Source organism: Haliotis asinina, chromosome 16 (assembly GCF_037392515.1).
Source record: "Haliotis asinina isolate JCU_RB_2024 chromosome 16, JCU_Hal_asi_v2, whole genome shotgun sequence".
In the NCBI taxonomy this organism is placed as follows: domain Eukaryota; kingdom Metazoa; phylum Mollusca; class Gastropoda; order Lepetellida; family Haliotidae; genus Haliotis; species Haliotis asinina.
The window spans coordinates 21,140,722-21,155,120 of record NC_090295.1 but is presented as its reverse complement, the minus strand read 5'-3'; the positions used below and the strand labels follow the sequence as shown (position 1 = coordinate 21,155,120).

The window sequence follows — 14,399 nt, the reverse complement described above, 5'->3', positions numbered from 1 at the left end:
CAACATTAAAGTGCTGCTAAGAACACTTTCTTAGCTCTTTAAGTCACATCGTTGTAGAACATATGCTAGGAAATGAAAGAAGGGGTGAACTTCTCAGTCAGCATTTTTGCAATACCCAAACAGCTATAATGAAAGGTTAAACTTACCCAATGCCACAACGAGTGCTAGTTTATAGAGCTGCATCTTCACGGATACGTCTATCCACAATAGAATAAACGATGTGAATGACCGTTTTGCAAGCACACATGGCCTTTTATACAAATGGAGAAGGAAATGAGGACAGTGAATCGAAATAGCCTCAATTGAGAAAGAAAGAAAAGAAATTCCATTTTGAGTTTTTCCTAACCATTTATTTGTGAACTACCAGCATGTTATGTAATATCACCTTGACACTGGATATATTCATTCTTTATTATTTACGTTTTCCTGCTTAGCTATCAGACACATACTGTGCATTAGTAAGGCAGACAGGCGCCCCTTGGCTGTTTCTCTGCTGGATGAAAAGCTGAGTTAGACTGACTCATCCAATGACTTGAAAGTAAATATAGCATACACAAAAAGTGAATGGAGTGAAATCTATAAAATGCAAGAAGAATACATACATGTAAATATCAGGTTGCTGTAAGTCTCGTAGTGCAGTGGAATGGTTCCCTGACTTGCGATGATTGTAACAGACCTTGATTGAAGTGGGCAAAGATAGGTACTGCAAGATTTCATATGATGAAAACATACCACTCCTTATGGAATTAAAAGCAAATGCTACATGGCTCCATTGCCAAATTTGCTGCTAGTGGCACCAAACATAAACCTTTAGTACGATCTATTGAATAATGGACACAGGTATGATCCAACATCCTTTTAAACATAAGAAGTTTAGATTGATATTAAGAGTGTAGGGATAGAAGGTAGCGAGAGGCTGAAAGCAGGTCAAATAGTCATCTACATGTCACACATATACATCATGTTGCTCCAAACATTTAAGGGAAAACAGAACAATCAGTTCAACGCTTGTAGTCTGAATGTTGAATTGATCTCTATGAGCTCTCTCCACATGACTGATATCGTGTATCAAGACTAGTATATGGTAGTGTTAGAAAACGTAGACGTGGCATGCTATCCTCATTTCAATGAGTAAAGAGTAAACTTAATGTGATTGTATTTACGAATGAGCTCTAAATGGCATACTATTGTGCCTAGCAGATAGTTGAAGAATGTAATTAAGGCACTGACAGTCATGTAACGGCTATGGACAGATGTGAAGTAAATGGTGTTAGTCATGGTATGCTGCTACCTTAATGATGATGTATTTCTCTAAACTTTCAGGCTTTCTAAGGCACAGAAAGGTCTACACGTGGACATAAAGAATGTAGGCCTGACATGTTTGGGGACTATTGTGTACAGTAATCAGTTCATTTGATATTGAGGCAAATGTAGTTGAGGGGACATGCTCTGTTTTTCTTCACGTACCCAATGAGGACAAACCATTTGAAAAAGCTTGAAAGTGAAATGTGTTCACATGTTACTATGAATGTGTTTTGCGGCAGCCTGCCGAATGTGTGGAGCTGGAACTGATGTACTTGGTTTCACTCCCTTTCATTCGAGCCTCGTCTTAATGTCCCCAATGGACAATGATACAGACCATGCCGGTACTTTCCGACAATACAGTCAAGAAGTGAATCATTGGCAGTAATGACTTGCGTTTTTCTATGAGGATTCGATGTTAAAACTGGCATGTTGAAACTGGCATAAAAAGGTATGCGCTTGGTATGTCTGTGTCTCTGATTTACAGAATATGGGCTTCCTTCTTTCTGATTGTTATGTACGTCTCTTATCAGGGAGGACATACATGTTTCTTCTTGAAATTTGCAAGGAAGCAATAAGTAAGTACAAAGTGGAAAGGACATTGTTTGTGTGAGTTTATTTGACCAGATTTCTTAAAGCTGACATTGTATAGGACGGTGTAGTTAATGAACATATGACCATGATGACACCAGATGTCCAGCATTTGACAGAAATGTGCAGAGCCAGTTGAGCTTAACCATGGTGGCCGCCACCTCCACCACCGCCCTTTCCACCTCCTCCATGGCCGCCACCTCCTTTGCCACCGCCTCCTTTTCCACCACCTCCTCCATGGCCACCGCCTCCTTTTCCACCACCTCCTCCATGGCCACCGCCTCCTTTTCCACCACCTCCTCCATGGCCACCACCTCCTTTGCCACCGCCTCCCTTGCCGCCACCTCCTTTGCCACCACCGCCTTTGCCGCCACCTCCATGCCCCCCTCCACCTCCTTTGCCACCACCACCTCCGTGGCCACCATAGGCAGAGCCAAAGAAGGCTGTGAACACTGGAAAGGAAATGAAGAAGCACACATCAGTTGTTAATCATCTGTAAAGATCATTCCTAAAATATCGTTTTCAACATTAAAGTGCTGCTAAGAACACTTTCTTAGCTCTTTAAGTCACATCGTTGTAGAACATATGCTAGGAAATGAAAGAAGGGGTGAACTTCTCAGTCAGCGTTTTTGCAATACCCAAACAGCTATAATGAAAGGTTAAACTTACCCAATGCCACAACGAGTGCTATTTTATAGAGCTGCATCTTCACGGATACGTCTATCCACAATAGAATAAACGATGTGAATGACCGTTTTGCAAGCACACATGGCCTTTTATACAAATGGAGAAGGAAATGAGGACAGTGAATCGAAATAGCCTCAATTGAGAAAGAAAGAAAAGAAATTCCATTTTGAGTTTTTCCTAACCATTTATTTGTGAACTACCAGCATGTTATGTAATATCACCTTGACACTGGATATATTCATTCTTTATTATTTACGTTTTCCTGCTTAGCTATCAGACACATACTGTGCATTAGTAAGGCAGACAGGCGCCCCTTGGCTGTTTCTCTGCTGGATGAAAAGCTGAGTTAGACTGACTCATCCAATGACTTGAAAGTAAATATAGCATACACAAAAAGTGAATGGAGTGAAATCTATAAAATGCAAGAAGAATACATACATGTAAATATCAGGTTGCTGTAAGTCTCGTAGTGCAGTGGAATGGTTCCCTGACTTGCGATGATTGTAACAGACCTTGATTGAAGTGGGCAAAGATAGGTACTGCAAGATTTCATATGATGAAAACATACCACTCCTTATGGAATTAAAAGCAAATGCTACATGGCTCCATTGCCAAATTTGCTGCTAGTGGCACCAAACATAAACCTTTAGTACGATCTATTGAATAATGGACACAGGTATGATCCAACATCCTTTTAAACATAAGAAGTTTAGATTGATATTAAGAGTGTAGGGATAGAAGGTAGCGAGAGGCTGAAAGCAGGTCAAATAGTCATCTACATGTCACACATATACATCATGTTGCTCCAAACATTTAAGGGAAAACAGAACAATCAGTTCAACGCTTGTAGTCTGAATGTTGAATTGATCTCTATGAGCTCTCTCCACATGACTGATATCGTGTATCAAGACTAGTATATGCTAGTGTTAGAAAACCAAGACGTGGCATGCTATCCTCATTTCAATGGGTAAAGAGTAAACTTAATGTTATTGTATTTAAGAATGAGCTCTAAATGGCATACTATTGTGCCTAGCAGATAGTTGAAGAATGTAAGTAAGGCACTGACAGTCATGTAACGGCTATGGACAGATGTGAAGTAAATGGTGTTAGTCATGGTATGCTGCTACCTTAATGATGATGTATTTCTCTAAACTTTCAGGCTTTCTAAGGCACAGAAAGGTCTACACGTGGCCATAAAGAATGTAGGCCTGACATGTTTGGGGACTATTGTGTACAGTAATCAGTTCATTTGATATTGAGGCAAATGTAGTTGAGGGGACATGCTCTGTTTTTCTTCACGTACACAATGAGGACAAACCATTTGAAAAAGCTTGAAAGTGAAATGTGTTCACATGTTACTATGAATGTGTTTTGCGGCAGCCTGCCGAATGTGTGGAGCTGGAACTGATGTACTTGGTTTCACTCCCTTTCATTCGAGCCTCGTCTTAATGTCCCCAATGGACAATGATACAGACCATGCCTGTACTTTCCGACAATAAAGTCAAGAAGTGAATCATTGGCAGTAATGACTTGCGTTTTTCTATGAGGATTCGATGTTAAAAGTAGCATGTTGAAAATGGCATGAAAAGGTATGCGCTTAGTATGTCTGTGTCTCTGATTTACAGAATATGGGCTTCCTTCTTTCTGATTGTTATGTACGTCTCTTATCAGGGAGGACATACATGTTTCTTCTTGAAATTTGCAAGGAAGCAATAAGTAAGTACAAAGTGGAAAGGGCATTGTTTTTGTGAGTTTATTTGACCAGATTTCTTAAAGCTGACATTGTATAGGACGGTGTAGTTAATGAACATATGACCATGATGACACCAGATGTCCAGCATTTGACAGAAATGTGCAGAGCCAGTTGAGCTTAACCATGGTGGCCGCCACCTCCACCACCGCCCTTTCCACCTCCTCCATGGCCGCCACCTCCTTTGCCACCGCCTCCTTTTCCACCACCTCCTCCATGGCCACCACCTCCTTTGCCACCGCCTCCCTTGCCGCCACCTCCTTTGCCACCACCGCCTTTGTCGCCACCTCCATGCCCCCCTCCACCTCCTTTGCCACCACCACCTCCGTGGCTACCATAGGCAGAGCCAAAGAAGGCTGTGAACACTGGAAAGGAAATGAAGAAGCACACATCAGTTGTTAATCATCTGTAAAGAACATCCCTAAAATATCGTTTTCAACATTAAAGTGCTGCTAAGAACACTTTCTTAGCTCTTTAAGTCACATCGTTGTAGAACATATGCTAGGAAATGAAAGAAGGAGTGAACTTCTCAGTCAGCGTTTTTGCAATACCCAAACAGCTATAATGAAAGGTTAAACTTACCCAATGCCACAACCAGTGCTATTTTATAGAGCTGCATCTTCACGGATACGTCTATCCACAATAGAAAAAACGATGTGAATGACCGTTTTGCAAGCACACATGGCTTTTTATACAAATGGAGAAGGAAATGAGGACAGTGAATCGAAATAGCCTCAATTGAGAAAGAAAGAAAAGAAATTCCATTTTGAGTTTTTCCTAACCATTTATTTGTGAACTACCAGCATGTTATGTAATATCACCTTGACGCTGGATATATTCATTCTTTATTATTTACGTTTTCCTGCTTAGCTATCAGACACATACTGTGCATTAGTAAGGCAGACAGGCGCCCCTTGGCTGTTTCTCTGCTGGATGAAAAGCTGGGTTACACTGACTCATCCAATGACTTGAAAGTAAATATAGCATACACAAAAAGTGAATGGAGTGAAATCTATAAAATGCAAGAAGAATACATACATGTAAATATCAGGTTGCTGTAAGTCTCGTAGTGCAGTGGAATGGTTCCCTGACTTGCGATGATTGTAACAGACCTTGATTGAAGTGGGCAAAGATAGGTACTGCAAGCTTTCATATGATGAAAACATACCACTCCTTATGGAATTAAAAGCAAATGCTACATGGCTCCATGGTCAAAGTTGTTGCTAGTGGCACCAAACATAAACCTTTAGTACGATCTATTGAATAATGGACACAGGTATGATCCAACATCCTTTTAAACATAAGAAGTTTAGATTGATATTAAGAGTGTAGGGGTAGAAGTACGGAGAGGCTGAAAGCAGGTCAAATAGTCATCTACATGTCACACATATACATCATGTTGCTCCAAACATTTAAGGGAAAACAGAGCAATCAGTTCAACGCTTGTAGTCTGAATGTTGAATTGATCTCTATGAGCTCTCTCCACATGACTGATATCGTGGATCAAGACTAGTATATGCTAGTGTTAGAAAACCAAGACGTGGCATGCTATCCTCATTTCAATGGGTAAAGAGTAAACTTAATGTTATTGTATTTAAGAATGAGCTCTAAATGGCATACTATTGTGCCTAGCAGATAGTTGAAGAATGTAATTAAGGCACTGACAGTCATGTAACGGCTATGGACAGATGTGAAGTAAATGGTGTTAGTCATGGTATGCTGCTACCTTAATGATGATGTATTTCTCTAAACTTTCAGGCTTTCTAAGGCACAGAAAGGTCTACACGTGGCCATAAAGAATGTAGGCCTGACATGTTTGGGGACTATTGTGTACAGTAATCAGTTCATTTGATATTGAGGCAAATGTAGTTGAGGGGACATGCTCTGTTTTTCTTCACGTACACAATGAGGACAAACCATTTGAAAAAGCTTGAAAGTGAAATGTGTTCACATGTTACTATCAATGTGTTTTGCGGCAGCCTGCCGAATGTGTGGAGCTGGAACTGATGTACTTGGTTTCACTCCCTTTCATTCGAGCCTCGTCTTAATGTCCCCAATGGACAATGATACAGACCATGCCTGTACTTTCCGACAATACAGTCAAGAAGTGAATCATTGGCAGTAATGACTTGCGTTTTTCTATGAGGATTCGATGTTAAAAGTAGCATGTTGAAACTGGCATGAAAAGGTATGCGCTTGGTATGTCTGTGTCTCTGATTTACAGAATATGGGCTTCCTTCTTTCTGATTGTTATGTACGTCTCTTATCAGGGAGGACATACATGTTTCTTCTTGAAATTTGCAAGGAAGCAATAAGTAAGTACAAAGTGGAAAGGGCATTGTTTTTGTGAGTTTATTTGACCAGATTTCTTAAAGCTGACATTGTATAGGACGGTGTAGTTAATGAACATATGACCATGATGACACCAGATGTCCAGCATTTGACAGAAATGTGCAGAGCCAGTTGAGCTTAACCATGGTGGCCGCCACCTCCACCACCGCCCTTTCCACCTCCTCCATGGCCGCCACCTCCTTTGCCACCGCCTCCTTTTCCACCACCTCCTCCATGGCCACCGCCTCCTTTTCCACCACCTCCTCCATGGCCACCGCCTCCTTTTCCACCACCTCCTCCATGGCCACCACCTCCTTTGCCACCGCCTCCCTTGCCGCCACCTCCTTTGCCACCACCGCCTTTGCCGCCACCTCCATGCCCCCCTCCACCTCCTTTGCCACCACCACCTCCGTGGCCACCATAGGCAGAGCCAAAGAAGGCTGTGAACACTGGAAAGGAAATGAAGAAGCACACATCAGTTGTTAATCATCTGTAAAGAACATCCCTAAAATATCGTTTTCAACATTAAAGTGCTGCTAAGAACACTTTCTTAGCTCTTTAAGTCACATCGTTGTAGAACATATGCTGGGAAACGAAAGAAGGGGTGAACTTCTCAGTCAGCGTTTTGCAATACCCAAACAGCTATAATGAAAGGTTAAACTTACCCAATGCCACAACCAGTGCTATTTTATAGAGCTGCATCTCCACGGATACGTCTATCCACAATAGAATAAACGATGTGAATGACCGTTTTGCAAGCACACAGGACCTTTTATACAAATCGAGAAGGAAATGAAGACAGTGAATCGAAATACTCTCAATTGAGAAAGAAAGAAAAGAAATTCCATTTTGAGTTTTTCCTAACCATTTATTTGTGAACTACCAGCATGTTATGTAATATCACCTTGACGCTGGATATATTCATTCTTTATTATTTACGTTTTCCTGCTTAGCTATCAGACACATACTGTGCATTAGTAAGGCAGACAGGCACCCCTTGGCTGTTTCTCTGCTGGATGAAAAGCTGGGTTACACTGACTCATCCAATGACTTGAAAGTAAATATAGCATACACAAAAAGTGAATGGAGTGAAATCTATAAAATGCAAGAAGAATACATACATGTAAATATCAGGTTGCTGTAAGTCTCGTAGTGCAGTGGAATGGTTCCCTGACTTGCGATGATTGTAACAGACCTTGATTGAAGTGGGCAAAGATAGGTACTGCAAGCTTTCATATGATGAAAACATACCACTCCTTATGGAATTAAAAGCAAATGCTACATGTCTCCATTGCCAAAGTTGTTGCTAGTGGCACCAAACATAAACCTTTAGTACGATCTATTGAATAATGGACACAGGTATGATCCAACATCCTTTTAAACATAAGAAGTTTAGATTGATATTAAGAGTGTAGGGGTAGAAGTACGGAGAGGCTGAAAGCAGGTCAAATAGTCATCTACATGTCACACATATACATCATGTTGCTCGAAACATTTAAGGGAAAACAGAGCAATCAGTTCAACGCTTGTAGTCTGAATGTTCAATTGATCTCTATGAGCTCTCTCCACATGACTGATATCGTGGATCAAGACTAGTATATGCTAGTGTTAGAAAACCAAGACGTGGCATGCTATCCTCATTTCAATGGGTAAAGAGTAAACTTAATGTTATTGTATTTAAGAATGAGCTCTAAATGGCATACTATTGTGCCTAGCAGATAGTTGAAGAATGTAATTAAGGCACTGACAGTCATGTAACGGCTATGGACAGATGTGAAGTAAATGGTGTTAGTCATGGTATGCTGCTACCTTAATGATGATGTATTTCTCTAAACTTTCAGGCTTTCTAAGGCACAGAAAGGTCTACACGTGGACATAAAGAATGTAGGCCTGACATGTTTGGGGTCTATTGTGTACAGTAATCAGTTCATTTGATATTGAGGCAAATGTAGTTGAGGGGACATGCTCTGTTTTTCTTCACGTACACAATGAGGACAAACCATTTGAAAAAGCTTGAAAGTGAAATGTGTTCACATGTTACTATCAATGTGTTTTGCGGCAGCCTGCCGAATGTGTGGAGCTGGAACTGATGTACTTGGTTTCACTCCCTTTCATTCGAGCCTCGTCTTAATGTCCCCAATGGACAATGATACAGACCATGCCTGTACTTTCCGACAATACAGTCAAGAAGTGAATCATTGGCAGTAATGACTTGCGTTTTTCTATGAGGATTCGATGTTAAAAGTAGCATGTTGAAACTGGCATGAAAAGGTATGCGCTTGGTATGTCTGTGTCTCTGATTTACAGAATATGGGCTTCCTTCTTTCTGATTGTTATGTACGTCTCTTATCAGGGAGGACATACATGTTTCTTCTTGAAATTTGCAAGGAAGCAATAAGTAAGTACAAAGTGGAAAGGGCATTGTTTTTGTGAGTTTATTTGACCAGATTTCTTAAAGCTGACATTGTATAGGACGGTGTAGTTAATGAACATATGACCATGATGACACCAGATGTCCAGCATTTGACAGAAATGTGCAGAGCCAGTTGAGCTTAACCATGGTGGCCGCCACCTCCACCACCGCCCTTTCCACCTCCTCCATGGCCGCCACCTCCTTTGCCACCGCCTCCTTTTCCACCACCTCCTCCATGGCCACCGCCTCCTTTTCCACCACCTCCTCCATGGCCACCGCCTCCTTTTCCACCACCTCCTCCATGGCCACCACCTCCTTTGCCACCGCCTCCCTTGCCGCCACCTCCTTTGCCACCACCGCCTTTGCCGCCACCTCCATGCCCCCCTCCACCTCCTTTGCCACCACCACCTCCGTGGCCACCATAGGCAGAGCCAAAGAAGGCTGTGAACACTGGAAAGGAAATGAAGAAGCACACATCAGTTGTTAATCATCTGTAAAGAACATCCCTAAAATATCGTTTTCAACATTAAAGTGCTGCTAAGAACACTTTCTTAGCTCTTTAAGTCACATCGTTGTAGAACATATGCTGGGAAACGAAAGAAGGGGTGAACTTCTCAGTCAGCGTTTTGCAATACCCAAACAGCTATAATGAAAGGTTAAACTTACCCAATGCCACAACCAGTGCTATTTTATAGAGCTGCATCTCCACGGATACGTCTATCCACAATAGAATAAACGATGTGAATGACCGTTTTGCAAGCACACAGGACCTTTTATACAAATCGAGAAGGAAATGAAGACAGTGAATCGAAATACTCTCAATTGAGAAAGAAAGAAAAGAAATTCCATTTTGAGTTTTTCCTAACCATTTATTTGTGAACTACCAGCATGTTATGTAATATCACCTTGACGCTGGATATATTCATTCTTTATTATTTACGTTTTCCTGCTTAGCTATCAGACACATACTGTGCATTAGTAAGACAGACAGGCGCCCCTTGGCTGTTTCTCTGCTGGATGAAAAGCTGGGTTACACTGACTCATCCAATGACTTGAAAGTAAATATAGCATACACAAAAAGTGAATGGAGTGAAATCTATAAAATGCAAGAAGAATACATACATGTAAATATCAGGTTGCTGTAAGTCTCGTAGTGCAGTGGAATGGTTCCCTGACTTGCGATGATTGTAACAGACCTTGATTGAAGTGGGCAAAGATAGGTACTGCAAGCTTTCATATGATGAAAACATACCACTCCTTATGGAATTAAAAGCAAATGCTACATGTCTCCATGGCCAAAGTTGTTGCTAGTGGCACCAAACATAAACCTTTAGTACGATCTATTGAATAATGGACACAGGTATGATCCAACATCCTTTTAAACATAAGAAGTTTAGATTGATATTAAGAGTGTAGGGGTAGAAGTACGGAGAGGCTGAAAGCAGGTCAAATAGTCATCTACATGTCACACATATACATCATGTTGCTCGAAACATTTAAGGGAAAACAGAGCAATCAGTTCAACGCTTGTAGTCTGAATGTTCAATTGATCTCTATGAGCTCTCTCCACATGACTGATATCGTGGATCAAGACTAGTATATGCTAGTGTTAGAAAACCAAGACGTGGCATGCTATCCTCATTTCAATGGGTAAAGAGTAAACTTAATGTTATTGTATTTAAGAATGAGCTCTAAATGGCATACTATTGTGCCTAGCAGATAGTTGAAGAATGTAATTAAGGCACTGACAGTCATGTAACGGCTATGGACAGATGTGAAGTAAATGGTGTTAGTCATGGTATGCTGCTACCTTAATGATGATGTATTTCTCTAAACTTTCAGGCTTTCTAAGGCACAGAAAGGTCTACACGTGGACATAAAGAATGTAGGCCTGACATGTTTGGGGTCTATTGTGTACAGTAATCAGTTCATTTGATATTGAGGCAAATGTAGTTGAGGGGACATGCTCTGTTTTTCTTCACGTACACAATGAGGACAAACCATTTGAAAAAGCTTGAAAGTGAAATGTGTTTACATGTTACTATCAATGTGTTTTGCGGCAGCCTGCCGAATGTGTGGAGCTGGAACTGATGTACTTGGTTTCACTCCCTTTCATTCGAGCCTCGTCTTAATGTCCCCAATGGACAATGATACAGACCATGCCTGTACTTTCCGACAATACAGTCAAGAAGTGAATCATTGGCAGTAATGACTTGCGTTTTTCTATGAGGATTCGATGTTAAAAGTAGCATGTTGAAACTGGCATGAAAAGGTATGCGCTTGGTATGTCTGTGTCTCTGATTTACAGAATATGGGCTTCCTTCTTTCTGATTGTTATGTACGTCTCTTATCAGGGAGGACATACATGTTTCTTCTTGAAATTTGCAAGGAAGCAATAAGTAAGTACAAAGTGGAAAGGGCATTGTTTTTGTGAGTTTATTTGACCAGATTTCTTAAAGCTGACATTGTATAGGACGGTGTAGTTAATGAACATATGACCATGATGACACCAGATGTCCAGCATTTGACAGAAATGTGCAGAGCCAGTTGAGCTTAACCATGGTGGCCGCCACCTCCACCACCGCCCTTTCCACCTCCTCCATGGCCGCCACCTCCTCCATGGCCACCGCCTCCTTTTCCACCACCTCCTCCATGGCCACCGCCTCCTTTTCCACCACCTCCTCCATGGCCACCACCTCCTTTGCCACCGCCTCCCTTGCCGCCACCTCCTTTGCCACCACCGCCTTTGCCGCCACCTCCATGCCCCCCTCCACCTCCTTTGCCACCACCACCTCCGTGGCCACCATAGGCAGAGCCAAAGAAGGCTGTGAACACTGGAAAGGAAATGAAGAAGCACACATCAGTTGTTAATCATCTGTAAAGAACATCCCTAAAATATCGTTTTCAACATTAAAGTGCTGCTAAGAACACTTTCTTAGCTCTTTAAGTCAAATCGTTGTAGAACATATGCTGGGAAACGAAAGAAGGGGTGAACTTCTCAGTCAGCGTTTTGCAATACCCAAACAGCTATAATGAAAGGTTAAACTTACCCAATGCCACAACCAGTGCTATTTTATAGAGCTGCATCTTCACGGATACGTCTATCCACAATAGAATAAACGATGTGAATGACCGTTTTGCAAGCACACAGGGCCTTTTATACAAATGGAGAAGGAAATGAGGACAGTGAATCGAAATAGCCTCAATTGAGAAAGAAAGAAAAGAAATTCCATTTTGAGTTTTTCCTAACCATTTATTTGTGAACTACCAGCATGTTATGTAATATCACCTTGACACTGGATATATTCATTCTTTATTATTTACGTTTTCCTGCTTAGCTATCAGACACATACTGTGCATTAGTAAGGCAGACAGGCGCCCCTTGGCTGTTTCTCTGCTGGATGAAAAGCTGGGTTACACTGACTCATCCAATGACTTGAAAGTAAATATAGCATACACAAAAAGTGAATGGAGTGAAATCTATAAAATGCAAGAAGAATACATACATGTAAATATCAGGTTGCTGTAAGTCTCGTAGTGCAGTGGAATGGTTCCCTGACTTGCGATGATTGTGACAGACCTTGATTGAAGTGGGCAAAGATAGGTACTGCAAGATTTCATATGATGAAAACATACCACTCCTTATGGAATTAAAAGCAAATGCTACATGGCTCCATTGCCAAATTTGCTGCTATTGGCACCAAACATAAACCTTTAGTACGATCTATTGAATAATGGACACAGGTATGATCCAACATCCTTTTAAACATAAGAAGTTTAGATTGATATTAAGAGTGTAGGGATAGAAGGTAGCGAGAGGCTGAAAGCAGGTCAAATAGTCATCTACATGTCACACATATACATCATGTTGCTCCAAACATTTAAGGGAAAACAGAACAATCAGTTCAACGCTTGTAGTCTGAATGTTCAATTGATCTCTATGAGCTCTCTCCACATGACTGATATCGTGTATCAAGACTAGTATATGCTAGTGTTAGAAAACGTAGACGTGGCATGCTATCCTCATTTCAATGTGTAAAGAGTAAACTTAATGTGATTGTATTTAAGAATGAGCTCTAAATGGCATACTATTGTGCCTAGCAGATAGTTGAAGAATGTAATTAAGGCACTGACTGTCATGTAACGGCTATGGACAGATGTGAAGTAAATGGAAATGGTGTTAGTCATGGTATGCTGCTACCTTAATGATGATGTATTTCTCTAAAGTTTCAGGCTTTCTAAGGCACAGAAAGGTCTACACGTGGCCATAAAGAATGTAGACCTGACATGTTTGGGGACTATTGTGTACAGTAATCAGTTCATTTGATATTGAGGCAAATGTAGTTGAGGGGACATGCTCTGTTTTTCTTCACGTACACAATGAGGACAAACCATTTGAAAAAGCTTGAAAGTGAAATGTGTTCACATGTTACTATGAATGTGTTTTGCGGCAGCCTGCCGAATGTGTGGAGCTGGAACTGATGTACTTGGTTTCACTCCCTTTCATTCGAGCCTCGTCTTAATGTCCCCAATGGACAATGATACAGACCATGCCTGTACTTTCCGACAATACAGTCAAGAAGTGAATCATTGGCAGTAATGACTTGCGTTTTTCTATGAGGATTCGATGTTAAAAGTAGCATGTTGAAACTGGCATGAAAAGGTATGCGCTTGGTATGTCTGTGTCTCTGATTTACAGAATATGGGCTTCCTTCTTTCTGATTGTTATGTACGTCTCTTATCAGGGAGGACATACATGTTTCTTCTTGAAATTTGCAAGGAAGCAGTAAGTAAGTACAAAGTGGAAAGGACATTGTTTTTGTGAGTTTATTTGACCAGATTTCTTAAAGCTGACATTGTATAGGACGGTGTAGTTAATGAACATATGACCATGATGACACCAGATGTCCAGCATTTGACAGAAATGTGCAGAGCCAGTTGAGCTTAACCATGGTGGCCGCCACCTCCACCACCGCCCTTTCCACCTCCTCCATGGCCGCCACCTCCTTTGCCACCGCCTCCTTTTCCACCACCTCCTCCATGGCCACCGCCTCCTTTTCCACCACCTCCTCCATGGCCACCGCCTCCTTTTCCACCACCTCCTCCATGGCCACCACCTCCTTTCCCACCGCCTCCCTTGCCGCCACCTCCTTTGCCACCACCGCCTTTGCCGCCACCTCCATGCCCCCCTCCACCTCCTTTGCCACTACCACCTCCGTGGCCACCATAGGCAGAGCCAAAGAAGGCTGTGAACACTGGAAAGGAAATGAAGAAGCACACATCAGTTGTTAATCATCTGTAAAGATCATTCCTAAATTATCGTTT

The 14,399-nt window shown here is 41.6% G+C and overlaps 3 protein-coding genes across 3 annotated transcripts; all 3 read right to left on the bottom strand.

Moving 5' to 3' along the window:
• Positions 1-38: 38 nt before the first annotated feature.
• LOC137267678 (histone H1-like protein HC2) lies at positions 39-7,083 on the bottom strand. The gene is made up of 4 exons (XM_067802146.1): positions 6,757-7,083; positions 4,456-4,695; positions 2,157-2,345; positions 39-65 (listed from the first exon to the last, which is right to left on the bottom strand). The coding sequence occupies exons 1-4, from the start codon at positions 7,081-7,083 to the stop codon at positions 39-41; spliced, it is 783 nt and encodes a 260-aa protein (XP_067658247.1).
• A 136-nt stretch (positions 7,084-7,219) lies between these two features.
• On the bottom strand, positions 7,220-11,881 carry LOC137267677 (histone H1-like protein HC2). The gene is made up of 3 exons (XM_067802145.1): positions 11,585-11,881; positions 9,336-9,524; positions 7,220-7,246 (listed from the first exon to the last, which is right to left on the bottom strand). Exons 1-3 carry the CDS (start codon positions 11,879-11,881, stop codon positions 7,220-7,222), a joined length of 513 nt encoding a protein of 170 aa, XP_067658246.1.
• A 2,067-nt stretch (positions 11,882-13,948) lies between these two features.
• Positions 13,949-14,302, bottom strand: LOC137267676 (treponemal membrane protein B-like). The gene has a single exon (XM_067802144.1). It carries the CDS (start codon positions 14,300-14,302, stop codon positions 13,949-13,951), a length of 354 nt encoding a protein of 117 aa, XP_067658245.1.
• Positions 14,303-14,399: the final 97 nt, after the last annotated feature.